The sequence below is a fragment of the Amblyraja radiata genome, chromosome 3 (genome assembly GCF_010909765.2).
Source record: "Amblyraja radiata isolate CabotCenter1 chromosome 3, sAmbRad1.1.pri, whole genome shotgun sequence".
Lineage (NCBI taxonomy): Eukaryota > Metazoa > Chordata > Chondrichthyes > Rajiformes > Rajidae > Amblyraja > Amblyraja radiata.
Genome location: NC_045958.1, coordinates 8,571,811 through 8,585,537, shown reverse-complemented (window position 1 = coordinate 8,585,537; position 13,727 = coordinate 8,571,811). Strand labels below are relative to the sequence as shown.

General features: G+C 41.9%; 1 protein-coding gene across 5 annotated transcripts in view; it reads left to right on the top strand.

Annotated features, from left to right (window-relative positions):
- The window catches only part of LOC116970777 (arrestin domain-containing protein 3-like), an 82,981-nt gene that overhangs the window by 58,650 nt on the left and 10,604 nt on the right, over nt 1-13,727 (top strand). For 4 of the 5 annotated variants that reach the window (XM_033017278.1, XM_033017275.1, XM_033017277.1 and 1 more), the window contains 4 exons: nt 272-344; nt 5,962-6,112; nt 10,916-11,018; nt 13,217-13,473. In XM_033017278.1, coding sequence (XP_032873169.1) covers nt 272-344; nt 5,962-6,112; nt 10,916-11,018; nt 13,217-13,473 — 584 coding nt within the window. The remainder of the gene's footprint in view (nt 1-271; nt 345-5,961; nt 6,113-10,915; nt 11,019-13,216; nt 13,474-13,727) is intronic. The other variant, XM_033017274.1, reaches the window with a different exon arrangement.

Below are 13,727 nucleotides of genomic sequence, written 5' to 3'. Positions count from 1 at the left end.
TCTATGGAGCGAAGGAAAGATGCTGCTGCACCCGCTGAGTTTCTCCAGCTTTTTTGTGTACCTTCGATTTTCCAGCAGCTGCAGTTCCTTCTTAAATACTAATTCTAGATGATCAGCCATGATCATATTGAATGGCGGTGCAGGCTCGAAGGGCCAAATGGCCTACTCCTGCACCTATTTTTCTATGTTTCTATGTTCTTTACTTTGACTATTTCAGATAGCATCTGCAGTATTTTGCTTTTGAACTAATTTCTTGACCTTGGTTTTACAGATTCTTCTGATGAAGTTACTGTACTGCAGGAGGGCATTCATGAGTATCCATTCAGTCTTGTGCTTCCACCAACGTGAGTCAACTACAGTGTAGATACAGCAATGTATTTCAATTTCAAATGTCTGTGAAGACATGTCTACACAATGGGGAAAACTCCCTCCAAGTTCGCTTTTTAGTTGCCAATCAAGGGCAATGAAGATGGCATATATTTTGATGGATCCGGCAATATGTGTACCTTGAGCATTCATAGCAAAGGGATTTGAGTATAGGAGCAGGGAGGTTCTACTGCAATTGTACAGGGTTTTGGTGAGACCACACCTGGAGTATTGTGTACAGTTTTGGTCTCCAAATCTGAGGAAGGACATTCTTGCCATAGAGGGAGTACAGAGAAGGTTCACCAGACTGATTCCTGAGATGTCAGGACTTTCATATGAAGAAAGACTGGATAGACACAGCTTGTACTCGCTAGAATTTAGGAGATTGAGGGGGGATCTTATAGAAACTTACAAAATTCTTAAGGGGTTGGACAGGCTAGATGCAGGAAGATTGTTCCCGATATTGGGGAAGGCCAGGACAAGGGGTCACAGTTTAAGGATAAAGGGGAAATCCTTTAGGACCGAGATGAGAGAAACATTTTTCACACAGAGAGTGGTAAATCTCTGGAACTCTCTGCCACAGAAGGTAGTTGAGGCCAGTTCATTGGCTATATTTAAGAGGGAGTTAGATGTGGCCCTTGTGGCTAAAGGGATCAGGGGGTATGGAGAGAAGGCAGGCACAGGATACTGAGTTGGATGATCAGCCATGATCATATTGAATGGCGGTGCAGGCTCGAAGGGCCAAATGGCCTACTCCTGCACCTATTTTCTATGTTTCTATGTTTGAGTGCTGTTGAGCAACCTGTGAGAATCCCTGGCCACTCATCCGTCTGACTCAGAGCTGGATTTGCTCTCCATAAACCTGGATTACTGGTGTAATTTTGTTTCCGTTCAAGAAATACCTGAATAGCACAGTCATAGGCTCCCTTTTAAGTTTCGTACTAGTTACTGGTAAATCCTGATACAGGCAGTTTTGGTATAATGTGATCGTTACCTTCCTAAGAAACGTCACAGTATGGAAAATTGTGTTAGAAGAACAATTGTGCTTTGACTTTGCTTTTAGGCTTTAGAGATACAGCGCGGAAACAGGCCCTTCAACCAACCGAGTCCGCGCCGGCCAGCGATCACCTGTACACTAATACCCCTGTCCCACTTGGGAAACCTGAACGGAAACCTCTGGAGACTTTACGCCCCACCCAAGGTTTCCGTGCAGTTCCCGGAGGTTTTTGTCAGTCTCCCTACCTGCTTCCACTGCCTGCAACCTCCGGCAACCACCTGGAACCGCACGGAAACCTTGGGTGGGGCGCAAAGTCTCCAGAGGTTTCCGTTCAGGTTTCCTAAGCTGGACAGGGGCATTACACTATCCTACACACCAGGGACAATTTACAATTTTACTGAAGCCAATTAGCCTACAAACCTGCACGTGTGGGAGGAAATCGGAGCACCCTGAGAAAATCCTACTGGTCACAGGGAGAACGTACAAACTCCATACAGACAGCACCTATAGTCGGGATCGAACCTTGGTCTCTGGCGCTGTAAGGCAGCAACTCCACCGCTGTGCCACTGGTGGCAATGGGTAAAAAGAGGGCTAGTGAATTTCAGACTTGCAGTGACAAAGTCTATTCCCCAGCAGGAATTTCAAAAATAAAGGTCTTTTTAATAGCTTTAAGTTTATTTTTATTATTCTGTTAAAAATACTCTTGGCTGTATGTTACACTAATAGAGTATCATCGCACAAGTGTTGTCTGCTTGTCAACTTCAATGACCACCTGCTGTGACCCTGACACACTGTGCCCTTAAGGAGGAACTACAACTGATTACTTCAAGAAGTTATATACAAATATTTTTACCCAGACTAATTTTTTGCAAGAAGCTTGCATTCTGCTCATCAATTCCCAAAGTAATTTTAAAGTAGTTCTCTCCTTTTTGATCAAAATTGCATTATAACCAATTTGACTTATTCAATTCAATGATTCAATGATACTTTATTGTCACATGTACCTAGGTGCAGTGAAATGTTTTTTTTGCATACAACTGGGTAAAATCATGAGTCATCAGAAATGTGGTGACTGTCATGAGCTACCCGGGTAAGCAGACCTCGCCAAGGCAGTGCACAAGAGTCACCCCATTTCTGGCACCGATAAAGTTACATTAAAATTAATCAAACTGACTTACTTTCTGCTCACAGCGGCGAACCAGTCTTGCTGCCACATATATAACCATATAACAATTACAGCACGGAAACAGGCCATCTCGGCCCTTCTAGTCCGTGCCGAACACTTACTCTCACCTAGTCCCATCTACCTTTGGTGGCAAAAACAGGAAAGTAGACTATTATCTGAATGGTGGCCGATTAGGAAAAGGGGAGATGCAACGAGACCTGGGTGTCATGGTACACCAGTCATTGAAAGTAGGCATGCAGGTGCAGCAGGCAGTGAAGAAAGAGAATGGTATGTTAGCATTCATAGCAAAAGGATTTGAGTATAGGAGCAGGGAGGTTCTACTGCAGTTGTACAGGGTCTTGGTGAGACCACACCTGGAGTATTGCGTACAGTTTGGTCTCCTAATCTGAGGAAAGGCATTCTTGCCAAAGAGGGAGTACAGAGAAGATTCACCAGACTGATTCCTGGGATGTCAGGACTTTCATATGAAGAAAGACTGGATAGACTCGGCTTGTACTCGTTAGAATTTAGAAGATTGAGGGGGGATCTTATAGAAACTTACAAAATTCTTAAGGGGTTGGACAGGCTAGATGCAGGAAGATTGTTCCCGATGTTGGGGAAGTCCAGAACAAGGGGTCACAGTTTAAGGATAAGGGGGAAATCTTTTAGGACCGTGATGAGAAAAACATTTTTCACACAGAGAGTGGTGAATCTCTGGAATTCTCTGCCACAGAAGGTAGTTGAGGCCAGTTCATTGGCTATATTTAAGAGGGAGTTAGATGTGGCCCTTGTGGCTAAAGGGATCAGGGGGTATGGAGAGAAGGCAGGTATGGGATACTGAGTTGGATGATCAGCCATGATCATATTGAATGGCGATGCAGGCTCGAAGGGCTGAATGGCCTACTCCTGCACCTAATTTCTATGTTACCTGCACTCAGACCATAACCCTCCATTCCTTTCCCGTCCATATACCTATCCAATTTATTTTTAAATGATAAAAATGAACCTGCCTTCACCACTTCCACTGGAAGCTCATTCCACACAGCCACCACTCTCTGAGTGAAGAAGTTCCCCCTCATGTTGCCCCTAAACTTTTGTCCCTTAATTCTCAAATAATGTCCTCTTGTTTGAATCTTCCCTACTCTCAATGGAAAAAGCTTATCCACGTCAACTCTGTCTATCTTTCACAGTCCGCCCCCACTGGGTCCCCCCTTCATTCCCGGCGGCCCCCTGCCAGATCCCCCTTCATTCTCAAATACAAATAGTGTTCCCTACTTCAACAATTGCATTGCATCCAATTTGTGATATAGAAACACAAGTTCCAGCAGAACGACCTATATTAAATATGTAAGTAGGACCACATTGCCCTTTCATTATATGTCTTTCTTCTTCTGTTGTCCCTTACAGCCAGACAGGAAACATTTCTATTCCATTTCGAATCTAGATTTATCACTTAGCACACTGAATGTTGTGGCATACTGTGTGTTGATAGAGTAGTTGCCAATTCAATTTGTGCTTGAGTGATTACAAGTCTGATTCTTGCATTAAATAGTTTCATTAACACCCAAATAAAAAGACAGAGGGGTAAGAAAGTGAATAACACTTTCTCGGGTGTTCAGGATGTAGATTGGCTTTGTGACTCCCTTACATTGGCCAGTTGGCTGCATTGTTGGACTCGAGAAGATAGAGGTTGAATTGATTGATTTGGCAAATGCTATCTGGATTCCATTTGTCCACATGCTTGGAGTTGACCCTTTCTTTCCCTGGACAGCAAGCAAGTCCTTTACACACTCTGACCCTTCACAGATACTGAGGAGCATTCATTTCCAAGTTTCATCTCAAAGGAACTTTAGATGCACCGTTTGCAAATTAGTGGTTCCGTTTCCTCGTCCTGGTACCCTCCAGCTCCAGAATGGTTCAGCAGTGATTTTATTGTCATATGTGTGAAGTGCTAGCACTGTCTTTTTCTTACAAACAGTCCAGTAGAGTATTGCCATACCCCCTGATCCCTGATCAGCAAGTGTACATAAATAGTCTACTGAGCCCGCATGCAAGAGGCACCATGTTTTGGTGCCATTTCCCAAGTGCAGTCCCTGCTCTAGTTTTTACGAGCGGTGCCCCGGGCTGTTGCACGCCTCCAGCCATCCCCTTGCTCGAATTATTTTTCACTGCTACTCTACAAATGGACAAAGAAAACAAGTTCTCCCCTCTGAAACTGTAAAAAGCCCTGTCCTACGGTACGAGTTCATTCCAAGAGCTCTCCTGAGTTTGCCCTGATTCGAACACGGAGATTAATGGTAATGGCCACTCGTCGGTACTCGGGGCTCTCGTGGACATTTTCCAACATGTTGAAAAATCTTCACGAGTCTTCCCGAGCTTACCTGCCGTTTGCGAGTCTTCCCGAGTACCTGCCGTTAGCGTTACGAGCCACTAAGAGACGTCCCCGAGCTCCGACGTGCCTGCTACGTTCATTCTCCGTGCTTACCACGAGTTTGATTTTTTTTTTTAACTCGGGGAGATCTCTTGGAATGAACTCGTATTACATACCCATGGCTGCAATTGTGTTGTTTTAACCACATCTGTTGACGTTTCAATGAAAAATCACTAAAGAGATAGTTTCTAAACACATACAAGATTCCCATTGATCTTTGTCCAAGGAAGATTTCCTGGTGAAAGCCAGAGGAAATCACATGGGAATTCAAACCCTTGATATCTGTCTGCAATTGGTTTACCTTTTACACAACCATGCTCTGCATTAGAAACGTTAGAATTAAATAGAAATAAGAAAACATGAACTTATTGAGGGTTAAAATGTGACATAATGTTGAAACATTCCCTGTTCATTCTCTCCCCAGATGTTACCCTACTCGCTGAGTTCCTCCGTCACTTTGTTTTCCTTCCTCAAGATTCCAGCATCTGCAGTTTCTTGCCTCTTCATGACATTGATGCATATATGTTCCAGATAATTACAGTACGATTGAATGATATCATATTTTTTTCATCAGACATTATCAGTCAGCCTTTAAAATAGATGTCTGATCCTTTATGACGAACTCCCTGTGTCTGGCCTGATTTGAGTAGATCCCCAAATCAATTAAGATGACATGCTAAAGTCTGATTGAAAGAGTCATTGAGTGAACCGAGCCGTGGTATTTAAAAATCAAGAGAATTGCAGACGTTGAAATAAAAACAAAAGTTGCTGAAAATACTCAGCAAATCAGGTTCTTATGTGCAGAGAGAATCAGCTTTAATTTTTCAGGTCAAAGATGGGTTTGATGAAGGTGTGCATAATGATGTGGAACATTAACTCACTGCATTGTTACAGGGATAATTTCTACCCTGGCAATCTCTGAGGGACATTTGAAGATGCACGCGTTAAATTTGTGTTGTATTATGAGCCGCTGATCTTCATAACTTTTTGTGTTCCCAACAGGCCACCGCTACCTTCTTCCTTTAAGGGTACCTATGGTCACGTGAGCTATTGGATGACGGCCAAACTGCACAGGCCACTGAAGCTGAGAATTAAAACCAAAGAACCGTTTACAGTATATAACCAGGTTGACATTAACACTCCCAGACTATTGGTACGTTTTGCAGAATTTCGTGTGTCTGCTTGAAGGAACAATTAGTTGCTTTAGCAATCATTGTATCATGGTATGAAAACAACAGTTGGGCCTTTAACATTACCAAGACAAAATAGTTGGTATGAAGTAAGAAAATCCTCATTAATGGACCTGCTATAGAATGGGCCTGCTATACAGCTTCCAATCCCAGGCATCAGTATTCCTAGCAACCTAACCATGTACTGTATCTTAGAAAATAGGTACAGGAGGAGACCATTCGGCCCTTCGAGCCAGCACCGCCATTCATTGTGATCATGGCTGATCGTCCACTATCAATAACCCGTGCCTGCCTTCTCCCCATATCCCTTGACTCCACTAGCCCCGAGAGCTCTATCTAACTCTCTCTTAAATCCATCCAGTGATTTGGCCTCCACTGCACTCTGTGGCAGGGAATTCCATAAATTCACAACTCTCTGGGTGAAAAAGTTTTTTCTCACCTCAGTATTAAATGACCCCTTTATTCTAAGACTGTGGCCCCTGGTTCTGGACTCGCCCAACATTGGGAACATTTTTCCTGCATCTAGCTTGACCAGTCCTTTTATAATTTTATTTGTTTCTATACGATCCCCCCTCATCCTTCTAAACTCCAGTGAATACAAGCCTAGTCTTTTCAATCTTTCCTCATATGATAGTCCCGCCATCCCAGGGATCAATCTCGTGAACCTACGCTGCACTGCCTCAATCACAAGGATGTCCTTCCTCAAATTAGGAGACCAAATCACCACAGCAGTATCTTCATACTGCTGTGGTGATCAAAGCAAGCTCAGCAGTGTATATAGTTTTTGAGGTATCTGAGAAGATTCGCCAATTCCACAAGGATTCTCACTTCTACAGATATGCTATAGAAAGAATTCTGATGTTATGCACCTTGGCCCTATGGCAACAACTCTCCTCACAACCACCTGAACCTGCAGAGTGTGACTGCTCAGTCCATCACTGGCTTATCGCTGTCTGCATTTCAGTCCATTTTCCTGGTGTATTGCATTAACAAGGCTGGTAGCAACATCAAGGATACCTGCCAACTTGGCTGCTCCCTTTTCTCTCTTCTCCCCTTTGGGAGCAAATACAGAACTTTGCAGAACTGGATATCCATACTTAAGAACAGCTTCTTCCCCATTGCTATCACACTCTGGAACCAATCACCTCATTCATGTACCCATCCTGGAGGTACTAACATGTAGCGTTGCTGATTAGAGAGGAGATTAATGCAATGGAAAGGAAGGACATTAGTTTGCAGGATGTGGAATCGGTATGGGTAGAGCTGCGAAACACTAAGGGGCAGAAAACGCTGGTGGGTGTTGTGTACAGGCCACCTAACAGTAGTAGTGAAGTTGGAGATGGTATCAAACAGGAAATTAGAAATGCGTGCGACAAAGGCAAAACCGTTATAATGGGTGACTTCAATCTACATATAGATTGGGTGAATCAAATTGGCATGGGTGCTGAGGAAGAGGATTTTTTGGAATGTATGCGGGATAGTTATCTAAATCAACATGTAGAGGAACCAACGAGAGAGCAGGCTATTTTAGACTGGGTATTGAGTAATGAGGAAGGGTTAGTTAGCAGTCTTGTTGTACGTGCCCCCTTGGGCAAGAGTGACCATAATATGGTTGAGTTCTTCATTAGGATGGAGAGTGACATTGTTAATTCAGAAACAATGGTTCTGAACTTAAAGAAAGGTAACTTTGAGGGTATGAGACGTGAATTGGCCAAGATTGACTGGCAATTAATTCTAAAAGGGTTGACGGTGGATATGCAATGGAAGACATTTAAAGACTGCATGGATGAACTACAAAAATTGTTCATCCCAGTTTGGCAAAAGAATAAATCAGGGAAGGTAGTGCATCCGTGGATAACAAGGGAAATCAGGGATAATATCAAAGCGAAGGATGATGCGTACAAATTAGCCAGAAAAAGCCGCATACCGGAGGACTGGGAGAAATTCAGAGACCAGCAGAGGAGGACAAAGGGCTTAATTAGGAAAGGAAAAATAGATTATGAAAGAAAACTGGCAGGGAACATAAAAACTGACTGCAAAAGTTTTTATAGATATGTGAAAAGAAAGAGATTAGTTAAAACAAATGTAGGTCCCTTGCAGTCAGAAACGGGTGAGTTGATCATGGGGAACAAGGATATGGCGGACCAATTGAATAACTACTTTGGTTCCGTCTTCACTAAGGAAGACATAAATAATCTGCCGGAAATAGCAGGGGACCGCGGGTCAAAGGAGTTGGAGGAATTGAGTGAAATCCAGGTTAGCCGGGAAGTGGTGTTGGGTAAATTAAATGGATTAAAGGCCGATAAATCCCCAGGGCCAGATAGGCTGCATCCCAGAGTACTTAAGGAAGTAGCTCCAGAAATAGTGGATGCATTAGTAATAATCTTTCAAAACTCTTTAGATTCTGGAGTAGTTCCTGAGGATTGGCGGGTAGCATACGTAACCCCACTTTTTAAGAAGGGAGGGAGAGAGAAAACGGGGAATTACAGACCAGTTAGTCTAACATCGGTAGTGGGGAAACTGCTAGAGTCAGTTATTAAAGATGGGATAGCAGCACATTTGGAAAGTGGTGAAATCATTGGACAAAGTCAGCATGGATTTACAAAAGGTAAATCATGTCTGACGAATCTTATAGAATTTTTCGAGGATGTAACTAGTAGCGTGGATAGGGGAGAACCAGTGGATGTGGTGTATCTGGACTTCCAGAAGGCTTTCGACAAGGTCCCACATAAAAGATTAGTTTACAAACTTAAAGCACACGGCATTGGGGGTTCAGTATTGATGTGGATAGAGAACTGGCTGGCAAACAGGAAGCAAAGAGTAGGAGTAAACGGGTCCTTTTCACAATGGCAGGCAGTGACTAGTGGGGTACCGCAAGGCTCAGTGCTGGGACCCCAGCTATTTACAATATATATTAATGATCTGGATGAGGGAATTGAAGGCAATATCTCCAAGTTTGCGGATGACACGAAGCTGGGGGGCAGTGTTAGCTGTGAGGAGGATGCTAGGAGACTGCAAGGTGACTTGGATAGGCTGGGTGAGTGGGCAAATGTTTGGCAGATGCAGTATAATGTGGATAAATGTGAGGTTATCCATTTTGGTGGCAAAAACAGGAAAGCAGACTATTATCTAAATGGTGGCCGACTAGGAAAAGGGGAGATGCAGCGAGACCTGGGTGTCATGGTACACCAGTCATTGAAAGTGGGCATGCAGGTGCAGCAGGCAGTGAAGAAAGCGAATGGTATGTTAGCTTTCATAGCAAAAGGATTTGAGTATAGGAGCAGGGAGGTTCTACTGCAGTTGTACAGGGTCTTGGTGAGACCACACCTGGAGTATTGCGTACAGTTTTGGTCTCCAAATCTGAGGAAGGACATTATTGCCATAGAGGGAGTGCAGAGAAGGTTCACCAGACTGATTCCTGGGATGTCAGGACTGTCTTATGAAGAAAGACTGGATAGACTTGGTTTATACTCTCTAGAATTTAGGAGATTGAGAGGGGATCTTATAGAAACTTACAAAATTCTTAAGGGGTTGGACAGGCTAGATGCAGGAAGATTGCTCCCGATGTTGGGGAAGTCCAGGACAAGGGGTCACAGCTTAAGGATAAGGGGGAAATCCTTTAAAACCGAGATGAGAAGAACTTTTTTCACACAGAGAGTGGTGAATCTCTGGAACTCCCTGCCACAGAGGGTAGTCGAGGCCAGTTCATTGGCTATATTTAAGAGGGAGTTAGATGTGGCCCTTGTGGCTAAGGGGATCAGAGGGTATGGAGAGAAGGCAGGTACGGGATACTGAGTTGGATGATCAGCCATGATCATATTGAATGGCCTACTCCTGCACCTAATTTCTATGTTTCTATGTTTCTATGTACCCTTATTTTTAGCTCTACCTCAATTGGTTATTCCGTTATTGCATTTTATTCTTTTTGTTGTATTACTTCAGATTGAATGAAAATCTTTATAGCATTTTGCTCTGCAACTTTCATCTTCGTATTTTTGTTGTATTTATCGCATTTATTGTTTATGAACATCATGCAAACTTGGAATTTTGTTGTATCATGGTGTGCATGAGAAACTAATCTGAATCTTAAGTGCGGGAAAAAATAGCATCAGCAGTAAAGTATGAAACCCATGAATTGTGTTTCGTTCTTCATAAAGTAAATCAGAAAGTTGGAGACCTTCAGATATTTTGCATTCAACTACGGTTAACCTTTTTTTAAATAATATTTTTATTAGAAGCATGTACATATCATAATCAAAACACATTTAGTATATCAATTACATATTGTTAATAGGTGGGATTCCAGTTATCAGAGTGATAGGGATCCTCATTTATCAATTATATATTAACTCTGCTTCTATTTGTTTATATTTTTTTATAGATAGTGAGAAAGAAGAGAAAAAAACACGATAAAAAGAATAGAATAAGTTACCAATAATACAACGTTGGAGATAGGACCGTAGATTATAAAACATAACTATTCATCTAATCCTGGGTTCAAGCTTCAGTCAGGCTTCCGTTCCGGACCAATTTACCCTTTCAAAAAATCAATAAATGGAGACCATATTCTAGCAAATAATTCTTGTTTGTCAATTAAGGTTAATCTTGATTGCAAATTTAGTATTTCTATCATTAACTTTTTTTTTAAGTACATTGATTCTGAAGCACAAAGATAATCTTTGAACTTGATGGTTTTAGACACGATTGTCAATCCTGGTGGAAGCAAGCGTGTTTACTGTGGGGTTTTTTTCTTGTTATTTTGATAGGAACCACACACAGCAGCGAATGAGAAAACTATTTGTTGCTGGTGTTGTGCTTCTGGCCCGATATCACTAAAAGCCGAAGTTGAACGGATGGGCTATGTGGCAGGTAAAAGTCCGGAAACTGTTCTTCTTGCTACTTTGTATCATATTCACCATAATATAACATTAAAAGGTTACTCGTTTACTGTTTAATAACTGCTATTTGCTTTCTCAAAGCTCTTTCTGTGAGGTTTCACTGCAGCATTTAACAGAACTCTACTTAGCCTATTGTTTTATGTAATTCTGTTTTCCTGTTTACAATTTACATCTCTGAGATAATTGAAAATTGCCACTCACCCGAGACTGAGACAGTCGGCCTCTTATGTAATAATAATAATGGATGGGATTTATATAGCGCCTTTCTAATACTCAAGGCGCTTTACATCGCATTATTCATTCACTCCTCAGTCACACTCGGTGGTGGTAAGCTACTTCTGTAGCCACAGCTGCCCTGGGGCAGACTGACGGAAGCGTGGCTGCCAATCTGCGCCTACGGCCCCTCCGACCACCACCAGTCACTCACACACATTCACACACATTCACACACAGGCAAAGGTGGGTGAAGTGTCTTGCCCAAGGACACAACGACAGTATGCACTCCGAATTCGAACCGGCTACCTTCTGGTTGCCAGCCGAACACTTAGCCCACTGTGCCATGTGTCGTCCCGATGTACTTTTGATATTTATTTAATATATCCCTGCATATTACATTTCATTGGGATTGTATTGGGAATGGTGATTATAGGGTGATGGGTTGTATATATATATATATGACTAAGAGATACTGTATAGTACATGAAGGGTTTTTTCTTTAAAATTTTTTTTTAAAATCTCTCTTTTTTGTATGACTTTGTAAATATTTGATTAGTGTACAAATGTAAATAATTTGGTGAACATATGGAAATAGGTGTTTATAACTGCTAAATTTGTATAAGATAATTACAAGCAGTTGAATAAGGGGTGGGAATTAATAAGCTTTGGCTTCTTCCTGCTCCTTTTCGGACACATACGATTCATTTATTTATAAATATTTTTGATGACGCTTTATAAATATTCTTGTTTTGTTTTTTGTATTCTGTTTCATACTTGCTTTTTATTTTTTATTCTGTTCGCAATAAAGAACCAAATAAATAGAGGAGAATGCGTTGATTTCCAGCATGCAGAAACTGCCCCTGCTGTTGTCAATGGAGCTGGAAGAGCCCAAAAGCCTCATGCTTTGCGTCAGACGCCAACATGGACACTTTCCAATCTAGAGACCACTCCATGCAGCAGAAAATGTCATGCCTCCGCTTAGAGTGATAGAGTCCTACAGTTATAGTGCGTATTGCCCCTCGATCCCTATATCCATTGATACAATTTCCAACAGGTTTTTTCTGTAATACAATGTTTCTTGGAAACGCAACTATCATGTTACATCAGAGTGACTTGTACTGGCACACCATTGGTTCTTCTTTATCCATCCTGCTCAATACATCCTCTGCGGGTTCTATTAAACTTGACAAACACAAATTTCTATTGATAAAATGATGCTGACTCTGCTTGATTCTATCATACATTTCTAAATATTCTGTTTTTACTTCCTGATGCATTCCAAGATTTTCTCAACAACAGACATTGCACCAACTGGTCTGGCCTGTTATTGTGTGCTTTCGATCTCCCTTCATGTTTGAATTACGGTTTTCATCTGGAGATTTCCAATCTATTGAGAGTTTTCCAGAACCTGGAGAACTTTGGACGATCACAAACTATCGTTATCACAATATCCACCTATTTTTCTACAAGTGTGTAAGAAGGAACTGCAGATGACCCTGAGATGCAGATTTTGTTTTTGGGAGATACAGCATGGAAAGAGTCCATTTAGTACACCGTGTCCACACTGACTACTGATCGCTCGTTCACATGTAGTTCTATGTTATTACACTCTCATCCCCATCCTAAACTTCGGGCAATTTTACAATGGCCAGTTAACCTACCAACCTGCACATCTTTGGAAGGTGGGAGGGAACCGGAGCACACAGTGGAAACCATTGAGATCACAGGAGTAACATGCAAATTCCACACAGCCAACACCGGAGGTTAGGATCGAACCCATGTCTCTGGTACTGTGAGGCAGCAGCTCTACCAACTGCGCCTCCCTCTCTTCTTGTGAAAATCCTATCTTCAATTATCCTCAATTTTACTTACTGACTTTTGTTATTGTAACTAATTTGCTACGTCCAGAAGGAATATTTAAGATTATATGAATTGTGGATCTTGTACTTTTAGGTGAATCGATTAAAATATTTGTTGAGATTGAGAACCACTCTTCCCGCAAAGTGGTGCCAAAGGCAGCCATTGTGAAAACAATCATATTCCATGCAAAAACCAAGAAAAAGACCCTGTCGGAGGTTATAATCAAAACCAAGGGAGAGCCAGTCCTAGCCGGACAAAAAGACAGTCGGAATTCAATGATGTTGGAAATCCCAGAATTGATTCCGACACTCATGAACTGCAGCATCATTCAGATGGACTATTCAATTCAGGTAAATAACTTTGAATTACAGTTTAGAGTGGGGACAATGTGAAATATGGACAACACCACAAAGAGTGTAGTAATGGCAAGCATTCAGAAGTGGAGCTCACTGGTTACAGCATAATCTTAACTTTACCTCACCTACTATTTTGACTGCTTTTGCCCTCTAGCTGTCATCTTCCACCCAAATCATTTTGCATTAATACCTTTAACGTTTGAATAAAATAGCATTAAACTGAAAGGGAAAACATTGCAACATAGAAC